Here is a 15,687-nt window from a genome sequence, read left to right on the forward strand (position 1 = left end):
AGTTTGAGAACCACTGCTGTAAGTAAATATTGGGATAAAATTTGGGATATCTAATATAGAAAATTAAATTTTGATGCAAGTTTTGGTTGGCCGAAGCAATTTTATCACGGGGTTCGAACCCAGGACACTCCCGGGGCCGAAAAAAGTAAAATTTAGTGTTTTTGTTGCTTCCAACGGCTATCAAAATTTTGCCAAACGCGAACTGTATTTAAGTAGAAACTATGCCGACTAAATATAACGCGTTTATTCAAAAACTTAGAACTAGACACGGCTTTCACTTAGCTGCCACAGGTTTTACATCATATGAAAGGTTTTGAAGTGCGGTGCGCAAGTATTACTTTCTTCAACAAACAGTAAATAACAACATACTAATATGCCGCCGTGGTACATTAGCGATGGAATAGCGCTGCTGGGCCCTTTTCCGGCCTCGAGCAAGGTTTGCCAGGTTAGTTTTCTTTAAATAAAACACGACCAAATAAGGGCCAGGAAAGGTACCGACTGCCTTGACATATACCTTCTGGCCGCTAACAGATTTAATTATTTTTCATCATATCCCGCTGCGCTTGTGCATTTTCGCTTGTGTGCTCGCAATATATCATTCATTGCTCTGAAGAACCCCTACAGCTACAGTTCTGGTGGGCGAAACGTCAGCAAAAATACAAGTTCTTGAAAAAGCAACTAGTATTTTGTTTAGCACTACACCAGTTGAACGACAAATTTGTTAAATATGCAACTTGGTAGACGAAACGTTTGTTAGGTTTCTTTTCTGTTAAACCCCCTCTTTCCCTAACAAGGGTGGTTAGATTTAGGAGGCCCTTGACTAATCCCACCCCCAGTCGTAATTACTAACAATGTGCCAATCTCGCTTTCTTGTGAGCCCCAGTTACATAACGCTACAAAGGTTTAGCTGCAGTGCGTTTAGACATTATCCACCGTTTGTGCCCTCACTGTTTTGTGCTCCATAACGTTTTAACTTTGCGCAGCCTATTCCTGCTTGCTGAATAGTTTCAGTGCTATTAAGTATAGGGTTAGCATATCTCCGAGGCAGAGTTGCAAGTCGGGCCTAGCTTTTCGGGCCGGGTTCGGGCTTAGGTATTTGTGAGAAAACGGGCTTAAAACGGGCCTGACTTTCGTGTCCGCCATATTTTTTAAATATAATCACTCAGCTAAGTAATAAGTCTCTGACTATGACCCAATGCCCACCCCACTCAAAAACGTATTGTTTACCCCAATGTCTACTATTGTTCATTGTGTTTGTTGTCTTTCTCATCCTTTGTTGCAAGGCTTTCGTGGATAGGCCTGTCAATCAAAATTTCGGGCCTAAACGGGCTTTGCAAAAACGTTTCGGGCCGGGTTCGGGCCCGCTTGCAACTCTGCTCCGAGGGGAAATTCAGGGCGGTTTTATTAACCATCTTTGGCGACATCAAAGTTTCGTTACAATGGATTATACAGTATAGCATGTTGTTACATATTACCAACCCCAAAAGTGCCATTTTTCATAAACTATCACTATAATCACATAGATAAAAAGCGCCGTTTTGTTTCTAAATAAGTTACAAACAGAAAGTTTTACAACACCCGACCCTTTTAACAGAATATTTTAGCTTTTCAAGACGCGTAGTCGCATGGATGTACGTGGCAGCGTACATCGTACATCAAAAAAATAACAGAGACAACCCTTTAAATTTACACCTTTTCGTTCTCTTTAAGCTACTTGGTGTTACAATTACGGACATTAAAGAGTATTTTAAAAATTTACTTCCAGACCCAGAATTTGCACCTAAATCCGGACGTTTGGTAACCCTAATTAAATGTATGTGTTCTTTCACCAAGCGAAATAAACTCAATTCAACTAACACCAAAACTATCGACTTCCCATGCAAAAGAAAACACAGAGAATGGTGTAAACAAATCATGTACTTGGAAAACCACCAACAGCACATGCTTTGCTAAAAAAACGATAACAAATGTGTTCACAACATAATGTGAGAAAATGTTTTACACTGAGTTGAGTTGTGTATTCATATTGCGTTGGGACAAATTTTAATTCCATTAGTACTTAAATACAACCATACCCAAATAAACTTTAAAGTGAGATGCATAATAACTCACAACTACTTTTTAGTTAATACATTAATTGTAAAAAAAAAACAGTTTAGAAATTGCAAAGAAATGATTTCAGCAAATTTAACACAATACAATTTTGAAACAAACAAATTTGTAACCAAAACGGCCTAAATAAAATTCTCCATATATTTCATTTTGGCATTAAATTCATGAAAGTAGTACAATGGTAGCACCAATTTTGGGTTGAAAAACACATACCAGATACTGCCATTTTAAAATTGCATTGTTTGAAATTTCTGCGTCATGATCCTAACACAGCCTTTCATGTGGACACCAAAGTTGCATGAGTATCAAAGGCAACAACAGGCCGGAGACTGATATGGTCAGAACTCAGATGTGTTAAAAACAGATGTAAAAACAGGAACTGTTCAAACACAGTGGTTGTCCACAAAAACAAGCAGGTCATTCAGGCTTATGGAAGACTTGAATTGGCCTTTTGAAGCCTAAGAAAAATAATAATTATTTAAAAATAGTTTTTCAATTTTTTGTGCATCAGCAAACGGTCTTGTAAAGTGACTGTAGTGAACAACAACTTAACATATTGGGTAGTGGGTCCCTTATCTTATGAAGTTTTAGACAGTTTTAAGCATTTTAATTTAAAGCAGGGGTGTCCAACACGTGGCACGCAGTGCATTTGAAAATGTCACACAAGCTGTTGCACATTTTGATGGTAAAGATTAGGATTTGGCAATTAATTTGTGTCTATTAATTTTTCTTGGTCTTTATCCGAACTTCAGCAAAGAATATCAGTAGTAAAGTTACACAACCCACTAACTAAATTGTTCGTTTCTTTACAAAACATAATCCCTGTTGCAAACTATTTGTATCTTGTGTCGCATAAACGGAGTAAAATGTTTCTGGAGTATTATAAACAAGTTTACTCGCATTTGACGACATTTTTTTTTCTAAACATTTAATAGGGTTCTATATATTGGCCAAATATTTGGATAGAGCCCGTACCGTTAAGACAGTTAAGATATGGTTTGGAAAAAGTACCAAACGTTGGCACGAGAGTTTATTTTAAAACCAAAATTGGCACGACGGTGTGTACGAGTTGGACACCCCTGATTTAAAGTCACATTTTTCATATCATACAATAGTCACCCATATTTTTAGATGATTTATAAACTTAGTTTACCCAACTAGGCAATTTTATTCCACTATTTATCACCATCTGCCAAACGTATGCATATGATGCTCTTAGGGATATTTGTATTTATATTATTTTCCATTTAAAAAAAAAATCCCACAATTTCATCTATTTTTTTCTTGTCTAGTTATTATAAGATATTACCTTTTGCGTCTTTAGAAGTGTTCTGTAAGTATTCCACTTTCTCAAATCCAATACTTTTTGTCAAAAAATTGGGAAAGGCGGCAGGCATCAGCTTGATTTGGTAGAAGTTTTGATAAATGGTCTCCTGCCAATAAATAAAAATAAAAACTTTGGAAGCACAAAAAAGCCTATTCAAAGGCGAAAAAATAAGGCCTGAAAAAATGTAAAACAATACTGTACTACCATACAGAAAAGGGTATAACAGGTCACTACCAGATACAATATTTTTAGGAAAAACAAACACATACAGTGAGTTTCTTTTTCTTCTTGTATGAAATCCAGTCCTGTGGCTCCAGGATCAGCTTTCCGCCAGGTCTTAGTTGTTTAAAGAAACGACGGAAGGTATTAGTTAATCCCTCATCACCCCAGTTCAAGTGTATCCACTTGGTAACACTCATGCACATTATAACATCGTATTCTGGCTCCTGAAAGTTTAGCACTTCCTCTTTCAGTGGAACATAGTTGCCCTGCAATTTGTCAGGCAACAAAAAAGGTTAAGACCACTGCTTTAAAACAATTTCTTTTCTTTATTCCTGTCTTTCATTGTTAAAAAAAACAATGCCTGTTTTGATTTTATTGCTTTTTAGCACAATTTATTATATAATGCAAATGTATAAATGGCCACATCTTTGACGAACCTTGAAAAACTTGACATTATTTGGAAATGTTGGGGAGTCGTTTTTTCCTGTTTCTACTGGGGGACCATGGATTGGGCCATACTGCACCGACATACACTCTGGATATTTTCCATTGTGAACATTTGATCTAAAGATTAAGTAACAGCATTGTGAAATGTAGTAAGGAATGTAGTAAAAATCTTAAAAATATTTTAAACTTAAAGTAAAAACCAACTGGCATAAATGATCCGTGTATACCTTGATATTCAAGTGGAAATATTTCCTTTTGGAACCATTTAAAAAGGTTACATAAAACCTATTTTAACATTGGCTATGAATACTTCTAACCGTACCATTTAGTATGCACTTACATGTAGGCAACTTCCTCTTATGTTTTACAATTTCCATATCAAGCACTATTCAAGGCGTGTGTTATTTTAAGTCCTCTTAAAGCTATATATACAAATGTGTATGTATAAGATACGATTATTTACCTGACTTCAGCAGTGGAATAATGTCTAATATTAGTTCGAGCAACTTTTATAAGGTTGTCATCAATATCCACACCCACAATTTTCCTTGGTTCAAAATCTCGGGCAATAAGCAGTGTTAGGTGTCCAACATTACAGCCTACATCCAAGACATCTTTTTCTGTAAAATGTAAACAGAGGACTAGTTATAAGATGTAAAAAGGGGTTATAAATGTTGTGTATTTTCTACTTTTGTTAAAAAAACATTTAAGTTTAATTGTGAAAATAATGGTCCAAATAGACGTAAATAGCGACATGCTTTATATTTCAAACGTTTCGGCAAACGCTCATGCCATCATGAGTAATATCACTCTATTTGGGCCGTTATTTTCACCATAAAACTTATGAATAGATCCATATATAGTGTTACCATTTAAGCTTTCCTTAAAGTAACTAAAGATTCAGTCAAATCTATACAGCTGTCTTAATATTTTACCTTTAAACCACTCCTTTTTAAATAACTCCATGCGGTCGTCTTTAAATTTTTGTGGGTTCCTGTAGCCATAATACTGGTTGTAATTTCCAAACTGGAAGCGTGTGTTATTGGCTCTAAACTTTGGATGACCTTTGTGTTGTTGTGAAGATTTATTGTGTGTGTTGGATTTCTGAGCTACAGCATGGTTTGTGTTATCTTTTGCAGTGCATTCGAAAATTGCTGTAGCCTCAGGTTGAGTCTTGTCATTGACCAGTTTATGTTGTGTATCAATGTCTGTAGCAAGCAGCAAGTTATTGTCATGTGAGCTAATCTTTGAGGGACCCATATCACCACCAATGTTAAATGCCAGCTGCTTTCCACAAGCAACAGAATTGCGCTTTTTCTTTTGCTTTGATGCTGAGAGACTTGAGCTGCTTTTGACATCTTGTGGAATGACGGGGGACACAATTGGATCAACAGAAGTTATCTGAACATATTAACATATTTTACAAATCATAGTATGTCAGGCCTTTTAAAGGTGTAATACGGAATCAGACCAGTCTCCAAAACATTTGCATATGGCAAAGCACAGGCTAGAAATATGTAGCCTGCGGTTAGATTTGAACCAAAGACAAAAGAATATTTTACAAGGCATTTGTTTGTATGTTTTGCATGATTAAAGCGTGCCTATTATTTATTATCAAGTTAAATTGAGCCTATTGAAAAAAGGTACAGCAGTAGACAGTTTTACCAATCGCTGTTGCCACTCTGCATGTAATATATACCAGCTTTCGGTTTAATATACACAAGATACTGTAATGAAAATGATGCATATTGCAGATACACACCTGTGAAACTGTAACAGTCAAAGCATTAGGATTAGCACCATGACCTTGTAGATTCAAGTCATGGGGTGGCGCCTTCTTTTGTTTCGAATTTTTTACTGTTGCCACTGTAGTCCCATTGCTATCCACAACAGTTCCATTTGTTGTTTCCATTGTGTCTCCAGATTCAGGCAACAGAGCCTTGCCATGTTGACTTTTGCGGCGCTTCCTCTTTTTCTTACCACTTTCCCTTGTCGCATCACCACCTGTTGAAAGATCAGCACTTTCTGAGTCATTTCTTTGTTTTTTAGCCTCATTTTGTTTAGTTTGAGGTGATCCAACACTAGAGTTTAACCCAAGAGGGTCTGTCATGTCTGGAGGTATCACAATATTAACTGTCGAACTTCGTGGAGGCAGTGGGCTTGAAGTTGGCGTAACAGCATTGAGAGCCTTGTTTACATTTTCATCAAGCAAAGAATTCAAGTTAAGAGGATCACTTATATTTCCACCAAGCAGAAATTTAGTTGGAAGAATAATGTCTCCTGCTGAGCCCTTTTTGTGATGTCCAGATGGCTGTCTTCTGTGCTTTTTGCCTCCAGTTGCGGTGAAATCTTCACTTGTGCTGTGGCGTCTTTTTCTATGGACTCGGCGAGCTTTCATCTGTGCAACCTGGAAAAGCTCCTTTGCCTGCATTGTATCTTTTACTGCCTGGGGTGGTTTCATCTCATTTTTTTCTGTTCCATTATCAGTACCACCAGGGTCTTGAATACCATTGTCACACTTCGGAGATGTCATAATAGCAAATGCTAACCAAAAGATGGTTCGACACTTTGCTGAAAATGTTTGCTCAGACAAGGTTGTGTTCACAGTTCACACAGTACCACGCCAGTTAAATCTTACCAAGTTTGATTTGCTTCTGTTTAAACCTGTGATTCAATAGTTATACACAGTATCATGACACAGTCACAGTATACGTTGCAAGTCATTTAACTCTGTTTTGTTATGTTATTTTTAACTTGTGCATATATATATATATAAATATATATTTTCTATATTTGTCGAAATGGATATTGATTGCGAAGCTGTGGCATAAAATTTGGCCATTGTAAACACAAAAATCACCAATTGGTGGGCAAACGTGTGCATAACGTTTACTTGCCACAACACGCGGCATCTGGACACGCTCTGTCGCGTTTACAATGTTTACATCACGTGACAAAATGGCTGTCTGCGTCACGTGACTACATAACCATTGTACCGTGACAACGCGATGCCTTCTTAGCGCAACAATTCTTCTCCAACAAATAAAGCGGTTTAAAGCTCCTTCTAAGCAACCTGAGCATAAATGCACCTAAAATTAGAAACTTCTCGGCAAAAATACGACAACACATATTAAAAAATAAATCTAAATTTAACAAAATCATCGCTGACTTGACGTTCGCTAATGCCGACTTTCGCCAGGCTGAGTTGGTTTTGTCGGAAAGTCACGTGAGTCTTTGCATAATCGGATGAGAGCTAGATTTTTTATTCACGTAGGGTTCAGCACTTGATTGAAAACCAAAAGCTCCTCCCTGTGTTTAATTATATGTTTATTAAATCAACAAATGTTTTGTCTTGTCTTTTTTATTTCAATTACTTACTTGGACTAAAACTAAGTTGATGAACCAATTATTTTTGCTAGAATCTTCTGATCAAAATGGCGGGAATTTTGTTTGCTTTTGTTGCCTGTTGAGTTCCGGTTAAAGTCAGTTATTAGTTGAGCATATTTTGATCGTTTCTTTTAAACAAAAGTTGTTGCAATGAAGCCGTCATTTCAATCCAAATTTAACCCACAATCTCAAAGTCATGGTGAGTTGCTCATAATAAAGATTTAACAAACTAGTAAAGATTTGATTTTTTTCAGAAACCAAATCGACAAAGAAAACTGACATGGAGGTAAGTTTCTCACCCTTTTTCTTAACTTCGGAAAATTTGTGCTAATGAAGCGAAAATGCACTTCTGATTGTTGAGTCGGATTAAAAAAACCTATCGTTTTGTACAATGTATTGCTGCATTTAAACTCTACGTTGTAGACTCTAATGTAGAGGCACAACAAGACTATTAGTTTGCTGTTGAACAGATAATATGGGTAAATAGTTCATTGCAAAACTCTTTGGCAAAATTCTATGTTTGTGTTGACGGTGACGGCTAGCGATGTCAGCGCCGGCGGTCGTTGGCGGATTTGCCGCGTAACGTTTGGCGCGACGTTGACCCTTCACACCGGCAATGCGGTTGGCGTCAACGACTTTCGTTGCTAAGAAAACTGGGTCAATGTGCTCGAAATATTGAGTGTTTCTACGTCTTAAGAAAGTTGATACGAAATTCTGTTTAGTTTATTTTGTGACAAAATATGATGTTGATCGTCATCCCACTGTAAAATGTTTCCAAAAACAATTGCAACAGCAATATTGGATTTAGTTTACTTCTGTCATTGCTGTTGAAACACACTTTCCTGTTTTACAGACACTTTATGTTTCAAAGTTGGCAATATAGAAGCAATAACATAAATGAACACAATTTAGAAAACACAAGATTGCATAAATGCAAAGAAAACAATCATATAACAACACATAAAAAAGCTTAAATGTAAGAAGATGCATGTGCATAAACTTGCACATTGTTGCACAATCACAATGCTGCCAGATGGTGTCAAATGTGAGGAAAAAAGTGTATTCGTTGGCTTGTGGCATCTCTTTCTCTTAAGTTTGTAACTTCACCATTTTGCAATGTGATGTTTGATGAGGTTTTCATAGGGAAATTCCTTTCTATGGTCAGACAAACATGTCACAAAATCATGTCTTAAACTCTGGAAACATATGAAACAGTTGATCAGCAGAAACTACATTTTTATTCAAGTATGCCAACCTGGAAATCCATACACAACATTTTCTTTTCTTGCCATGAAGTTTATTGAACAGGTGCACTGGAGTTGCAGAATCAGTCATAGACATGTAGATTAGGAAAAGTTCTGCAACAAATCATAGTTGTTAAAGAAGCAATACATTTAGAATTTATACCAAAATTCACCTACACATAGGGCCATAGGCTCATATGAATAGTGTTTCCATCCTGGTAAGATTTCAACAGCAGCACCTCTCTTGTACTTTTCTTTTTGCAAAGTTGTGGTTACATAATTACAAAATTAATTCATAAAAAATGACCAGTTGACTACCCAAGAATCATCAAAAAGCTGTAAATAAAAGTTCTTGAAACCACTGGTAAAAAGTTAAAAAACAATTAAAACAAGATAATTTGTACCAATACTATCACATTATTATTTTTCTGGTAGAGAACAATAAAACAATCCACCTACAAACAAAAAGACCCAAATCACGCAGAAATGTATCGTAAACAAGTCGAACATCCGCCGAATATCAAGTTTTTCATCCAGCAGTCAGCCGCTTCAACCGAGAAAATCACGCCGTCACGGCAAGTCGCTGTCTGGTGTGAATACCCCGTCGCTTGCCGTCGAACGCAAAAACGCGTCGCTATCCGCCAACCGCGTCTGGTGTGAATCTTGCTTAACTCTTTGCTAAACCACATGATTTTCAGAAAAATGTTGGGTTGAGTGATGAGCAATATGATGATCTTTTTGCAAGTGTTCTTTCCCGTGCTGCAGCTGGCAACATAACAAGTACACTGAACTGATTGTTTTTTTGTTGATTTCAGCAAGTAAATATATATATTCGGACAATAATCGTTTTTTTGCAGATAAAGAACATTGCCCAACAGAGACTTTGGAAGGGTATGCAGAGAGAATACAGAATTTGTCACCCCTGACGTATGTCTTTTTTTGCTATTTTTTTACTTAGTTTATTGTCAGCACATTCATTAATATGATCTAAAATATACTACAATACAGATGGGCACACCATTTAAAACATATTTTAAGAACAACTTTTGTGCAATCGTATATTTTGGACAATTGCTTCAAAAAGATTGAAGAATTATATGCATTTTTGAAACTTGTTTACAAGAACTATAAAACATGTTTTACTTTATCCCCATTTGCAAGAAATTTATTACATTTTGGTTTACAAATTTGATTAAGTGTACAAGCGGTGAATGAAGTAACCCCAAACACCAGTCCCCCTGAGGAAAACAACAAGCCACCCAAACAACACTTGTTAAAACCAACTAAAGAAAAGAAAACAAAGACAGACAATTCCTTTCACAAAAGAAAAGCTCTGGAATATAAATCATCTCGAAATAAAGGTGGCTTATGCTATTTAGTTCTTCTATATATCTTACTGACAATGTATTTTAGGTCAACTCTCTGAAAATAGAAAACACAAATCCAGCCCAGACTGCCCGAAAAAGAAGTATCTAATGATGGGTAAACTGTACTAACTGCTAAACTGTGAGGTGTATGGTTAACGTTTATTTGTAATACATGAATTAGATTTTTTATGTTTGTTAGACCACAACATTTTTGGTGTTATTTTAAACACTTCATTTCTACTTTCTTATTGTAAAATCTTATTGTCAAAAACACATGTAATTTAAATGAAGGTATTTTGAGCCAGCCAGTGTTAATGTTATACCACCTTTAGCTGTTATACCAAAGAAACTTTTAATTTAAAATCAAATACTCAATGTAAAGTTATTTTCAAAACTGATTTAATAATGTAACATTAGTATTTCAGCTAAATTTGACAAAATATAGTGCAGAATTGTATTTTTTAGAAAGAATACATAACGTTTTAAATACAACATGTAAATCCTTGAATCTACTGTAATAGGTGTTTGGGTCCAATGTGGAGCCAAAGACTGTCTAAAGTGGAGATTTCTACCAAACTGTGTGGACCCAAGTTCATTACCAGAATACTGGACATGCGCGCTTAATACTGACACTGAGCAGAACAGGTACAATTTAATTGAAAACAAGTATATATTTATATTACTTCTTTGTTGTCAATGCCAGTTTTGCAATTTTTTAGTTGCTCTGCCCCAGAAATTGACTGGACTTCGTGTATGAGCCACTCAGACGACCACTTCATCTATAGTGAATACAATGCTGGCTCAATTGTCTGGGCAAAAATGCCTGGCTATCCTCCGTAAGTATTCTTGAATCCAGTATACCTTCTTATCAAGTTTTGAATATTGGAGTGGTAAAGTAAAAAAAAATGATTTAACAAGATATTGGTAATAGAGAATAACAAGTACATATAATTCTGGTTAGACCTGGCAGGTTTTTTACTGTTGAGCCCAGGTGGTTAATTTGTAGGTTCCCTTATTTGGTTCCACTAATGTCCCAACCCCAGGTGTGTTTGCCCACAATGTGCCAACCTAATTTTCTTGTGAGCCCAAGTCACACAATGCAGAGTAGTTGCAGCGCTCTCATCCACCAATTGTGCCCGTCACTTTTTCAACTGAGTGCAGCTATTTTTATCTTTGTGACTATTTTAGTGCAATTGTATTGCTATGTTTTCTTTTTCAACAAGCAAAATCAACTCAACTCAATGTGTGTGTAGTTCACTAAGCTCCGTAATGCAATTAACCTGGACATTGTTTTTTTCTAATAATAGCATACAGTTTGAGATTCAATATGCAACAAAATGAAACAGGAGGCTTTGTATTGTACTTTGTACATAAGTCATAAACATTATTTTGCCAGAAATGCCAATATTGGTATTTACTATATGCATGTGAAAACTAATTTTAACATTAGCCTTTTGTCCGGATTTAGCTCAGACCATTAGCTAACAGTATTTTTGGTTCAGTCAGAGTTATGTCAGTACAGTATAAATTTGATAACTGTTTTGTATTTGCAAGGTGGCCAGCTATGGTAGACAGTGATCCTGATTACAATATGTTCTATGAGTATGATGGACAAGGCAATGTGGTAGGTTAAGTATATATAAGAATATGTTTTGTAGAGAGTAGAACTAAACCTTGCAGTGATCGTACAAGATTTGATTTAAGGTACATGTAAATTAAAAAGCCTGTTAGTGTTAGTTATAGTAAGGAAGAAAAATTTTAGTTTACCCTTTGCAGACTGACAGTTATGCAAATTTATAGTTATGTTTTTATAATGCTTACTCAGTTATGTTTAATTGATAAATTTGTATGAGCCAATGCAAGTTTGATTTTTCTGTGTGAAGATTTGGAAATTCAAGTTTCCAGTACCAAAATAAAAATATCTTGTATTTTTTTGTAGCTTCGGTATCATGTTGTGTTCTTGGATGACAACGTCAGCAGGGCATGGATCCCCTCTCGTTTTGTAGAGTCATACATAAAAAATCCGTTCAAGCTTGTACGTTGTTATAAATTTGCAGAGCATTTCTTTTAAATATTGATTGCATGTGTTTGTACAATTTTGTTAAGTGTCTAAGTTTAAAGTGTGACATAATTGGCAATTAATGTCCATGTTCTTATTTCTGTAATGTCTTGAATGGTATACATCTTAAATATGTGTATATGATGTTCTTGTAGCTCAGATGGAATTAAGTCGCTGTTATTCATCCTAGTAGATCGAAGTATATTAGGGGGTCGAATGTTTAAATTTAATTATATATAGTAATGGCTCTACTATATCTGAGCTTCAAGAAAATCAAAAATCACAGTCTGAAATTATCAACACCAAATAAGTTAATTGAAAAAGTTACAAAGAAATTAATTGCTCTTGCTTACAAAATTTGATTATCTTTTTCAGAAAGACCAAACCAAGGAATACCGAGAAGAACTGAAGGTGGCGGTATCAGTTGCAGATGCAGCTATCCAGATGTCCATTGAAGAAAGACTGCAAAAGTATGGGTTTGAGAAAAGATTTGACTGGAAAAGTGGCAAGAATGATTGGACCTCAAGAAGATTTAGTATGTCAAATAGATTTGCTGTTACACATAAAAATCTGACTAGATTAACTGTTTTGTGGTTGAGCATCAATGCATATTTTTTATTTCGTAAGGTGAATTGTAAACTAAGGAGGAATTTGTGACTCTGTAGTCCATTTTTTAAATGTGACAACTTAAATTGGAGAAACCACAAAATAGGGCATGCACACCAAGCTTTACATATGCAGTGTATGCTTGATAAAGTGTTATAATACTCAAAATGTCATTTTTTGTCCCGTAAACAAAGTTTTCTTGACATGACTGTATTGTGAAAGAATTTGGTCATTATTTTTTTACTGCCAGTTTGAAAGTTATCAAAAATCAAATCATAGCTACGCAACACATACAATAACTTTTGCCCAATTTAATGTCTCAATGTTACTTGCAGAGAAAAGTAAAAACCACCATCGAAAGTCTTCAAAGAGCATCAAAAGATGCCCAAGTCCAGAAAAAGATCATGTTGTGCCGCAAGTTTCCCCTGACCAATGCAAGTCAGATGACAACTGTCAGGCAGATGAAGTCCCTAATAAAGGCACAAATGATTATTGGGACAGTACAAATGATGAATTTAACCCTTCCAAGTCGACCCATAAGACCACTAAACACTTTGGCAACAAAGAGTTCAAGTCAAGTGATTTAATGACTTCTAAAGGTGAGGTTAGTCTAAATTTGTAGTCAAGTAGACAGCCGACTCCTAAACATGGACTCTGAATTGTGTAGTCAAGTAGTCAGTTAACATTTTTTTATCTTTATGGACCTGTTTCAATTGACGAATATTGAGCAGAGTGGCCAATATATTGTTGTCAGTATAATAACTTTGGTTAATCTGGAGCTTCGCCGTATTCAGACACAACTTGCAGTACGAATGATTTGTAATTTGGTAAGATTTAACTAATCGACATCGGTTAACCAAGGGAACTTTTTTAGTCCATTAGGGCCGGTATTAACTGAGAGGTTTACTGTATTTTTTGGGTGTGACCTTCTAACAAATCCCTTACACACCATGAAAAAGTCCATCTTTCACTGACCCTTCATATATTTGAACTACTTTGTTTTTTCACCAGATAAAAAGGGAAATGATATGTCAATTGATATAAAGCCCAACAAAAGTACTTCAGTTCCTGTGCCACAACCAAGAAAGAAGCCATGTTTTGTTGCACCATCACGCATGGCAACTCAACAGTCCCAGAAGTGTGTTACAAATAAAGATGACAAACCACTAAAAGGGTCTCAGGATAAGCACCTCGCTTGTTTAATTGTGGAAGAAAAACTAAAGCTGAACTCAGAAATTTTTACAATGGAATTGGAGTATGTTGATTGGTGATTTATTTTTGTCAATTAAAAAACATACTTTACATTTTTTTGTTTTTCAGTACTCCCACTAAAAATGAAGAACATCTGATTTCAATTGAAAATCCTCCTAGTCCGATTTTGTGTGGAAGTGATAAAGGTAAGAAAATAAGCAATTTTGATAAAAGCTGCAGACAAGGATACCAAAAAGACATCTGTGCATATGCAAGGGCATGAATATTTATGGCTGTTTGTATAGATTCTGTCTCGGGAATTTGCTTAATAACGCCTTTTTTGTAAATGGTAACAAAGAATTGAGTATTACTTGTTTAAACCTTATCCAGTCACAGAAAACAGACAAAGATTTTTTTTTTTAATATCATTTGCCATTCACTTAGTTTTAAAGGACAAGAAAACGATTTTTTAGACAAGCGAATTGAAATAATTGTATCGAAACCATGAATTTCGCTAAATGTTGACACGTTAGATCAGAAAGTAAAATCAATGTAGCTGTGTACAGAATTACGTTTGTGTAAGGTCATTTTTCGGAAAGCTTTACTATAGTAGGTGTAGCGCATGGATTTCACTATTGCGCAGGCTATTTGCTGGCATTTAGCCAACAATTTTTCCCAGTAAAAATATAACTAAAAATCGCATGTAGACCCATCAGGAGTCGAATCAGATGGAGATGAACCGATTGATTTGAGTTTAAAATGTGGCAGTCAGAATAGTCTGTCTGCAAACGAGAAAAGCTCAAAAAGTTCCAACATTTCTGGCAAAGACTTTTGGGTTGAACAATCGCCTGAGAAAATAAAAGGTAAATTTGTTTTGTAAATTATGTTCCACAACAATTTACACTTTTTGGCCTAGGAAAAAAGATAGATGACCCGTTTTTAGGCGGGAACTTGGACGAGCTTAATAGCAACGAGGAGGATGAGCGATCTGGTTTAATGGATGAGTGGGAGGATTGTAAATTGCAACAACTTGATGAATGGATGCCAGCCATAACTGACTGATAACACAGAAATTTTAGCATTTTTTGATTTATTTCGTTTTTTTGCAGAGGTTCTTATTTTTTTTAAGATTATGCATTTTTATTTGTGTTTTTCGATTTATTGCCAAATAAAAGGCACTGCATTCGCTTGTCGCACATATGGAAACTTTTTTGCATAGGCGCAGCACGAATAATAAATTGTGCAACGGTATTTGGGTTGACACCAAGGTTGTACGAAGACGTCAATCGCTAGAAGTATATTTCAGAATTTTAAACCGTCATTCCACTTCAAGACACTTAAGTTACTAATATTTATTAAATGGGAAAAATAATTGCCATAACAGTTAAAACTTTTGGAAAATAACCTAAAAAGCAAATAAACAATGGCGTTTCAAGCAAAAGGGGTTCTTTAACGCAATTAAATTTCTGGAATAGGTTATGTTAAAAAAGTTTTTTTTTTAGTAGTCCTACTTGCAAATACACCAAGGGTCTTCAAATAGATCAGTCATTCTCAAACGTGGCCATCAGGGCCGCATGCGGCTCGCACCAAACTTTTAGAAAACCACAAAAAATTGCTATTTTAGCTTGACTGGTAATAATCTTTAGTGATTTTCTGAGATCCCGTTTTTTGCGGCTCCTTGCACAATTTAAAAAACTACCATTTGACCCCGGCAATAAAAAAGTT

At 35.7% G+C, this 15,687-nt stretch overlaps 2 protein-coding genes and 1 long non-coding RNA gene across 5 annotated transcripts; 1 reads left to right on the forward strand and 2 right to left on the reverse strand.

Annotated features, from left to right (window-relative positions):
* Window positions 1-1,899: 1,899 nt before the first annotated feature.
* Window positions 1,900-6,793, reverse strand: LOC145234784 (7SK snRNA methylphosphate capping enzyme-like). The gene is made up of 7 exons (XM_080099521.1): window positions 5,871-6,793; window positions 5,044-5,509; window positions 4,572-4,728; window positions 4,099-4,225; window positions 3,709-3,927; window positions 3,422-3,545; window positions 1,900-2,570 (listed from the first exon to the last, which is right to left on the reverse strand). The coding sequence occupies exons 1-7, from the start codon at window positions 6,639-6,641 to the stop codon at window positions 2,530-2,532; spliced, it is 1,905 nt and encodes a 634-aa protein (XP_079955647.1). The 5' UTR covers window positions 6,642-6,793; the 3' UTR covers window positions 1,900-2,529.
* A 678-nt stretch (window positions 6,794-7,471) lies between these two features.
* LOC145234783 (uncharacterized) lies at window positions 7,472-15,158 on the forward strand. 3 transcript variants are annotated; one of them, XM_080099519.1, is made up of 16 exons: window positions 7,472-7,694; window positions 7,750-7,781; window positions 9,438-9,519; window positions 9,597-9,666; window positions 9,937-10,100; window positions 10,153-10,221; window positions 10,628-10,751; window positions 10,826-10,942; window positions 11,661-11,730; window positions 12,046-12,141; window positions 12,541-12,700; window positions 13,107-13,370; window positions 13,783-14,026; window positions 14,092-14,168; window positions 14,670-14,825; window positions 14,906-15,158. In XM_080099519.1, exons 1-16 carry the CDS (start codon window positions 7,646-7,648, stop codon window positions 15,022-15,024), a joined length of 1,893 nt encoding a protein of 630 aa, XP_079955645.1. In that variant the 5' UTR covers window positions 7,472-7,645; the 3' UTR covers window positions 15,025-15,158. The 3 variants fall into 3 exon arrangements, with proteins under 3 accessions (XP_079955645.1, XP_079955646.1, XP_079955644.1); XM_080099518.1 differs by having other exon boundaries at window positions 7,474-7,694; window positions 14,879-15,158; XM_080099520.1 differs by lacking the exon at window positions 14,670-14,825 and having other exon boundaries at window positions 7,473-7,694; window positions 14,879-15,158.
* On the reverse strand, window positions 8,201-9,442 carry LOC145234789 (uncharacterized). Its single transcript, XR_013861349.1, has 3 exons — window positions 8,917-9,442; window positions 8,751-8,853; window positions 8,201-8,691 (listed from the first exon to the last, which is right to left on the reverse strand). It is a non-coding gene; the product is annotated as an uncharacterized LOC145234789 (long non-coding RNA).
* Window positions 15,159-15,687: the final 529 nt, after the last annotated feature.

This window comes from Phallusia mammillata, chromosome 6 (genome assembly GCF_965637545.1).
Source record: "Phallusia mammillata chromosome 6, kaPhaMamm4.hap1.1, whole genome shotgun sequence".
Classification (NCBI taxonomy): domain Eukaryota; kingdom Metazoa; phylum Chordata; class Ascidiacea; order Phlebobranchia; family Ascidiidae; genus Phallusia; species Phallusia mammillata.

Bases quoted from the DNA above. Each gene is read 5' to 3' on its own strand.
- LOC145234784 (XM_080099521.1), bottom strand. From the start codon at position 6,641: ATGACATCTCCGAAGTGTGACAATGGTATTCAAGACCCTGGTGGTACT. The intron at 3,928-4,098 runs GTTCGTCAAAGA...GACAAATTGCAG, and splicing joins ATAATGTCAAGTTTTTCAAG to GGCAACTATGTTCCACTGAA. The intron at 2,571-3,421 runs GTAATATCTTAT...TATTTTTCTTAG, and splicing joins CACTTCTAAAGACGCAAAAG to GCTTCAAAAGGCCAATTCAA.
- LOC145234783 (XM_080099518.1), top strand. From the start codon at position 7,646: ATGAAGCCGTCATTTCAATCCAAATTTAACCCACAATCTCAAAGTCAT. The intron at 7,695-7,749 runs GTGAGTTGCTCA...GATTTTTTTCAG, and splicing joins CCCACAATCTCAAAGTCATG to AAACCAAATCGACAAAGAAA. The intron at 11,731-12,045 runs GTAGGTTAAGTA...ATTTTTTTGTAG, and splicing joins ATGATGGACAAGGCAATGTG to CTTCGGTATCATGTTGTGTT.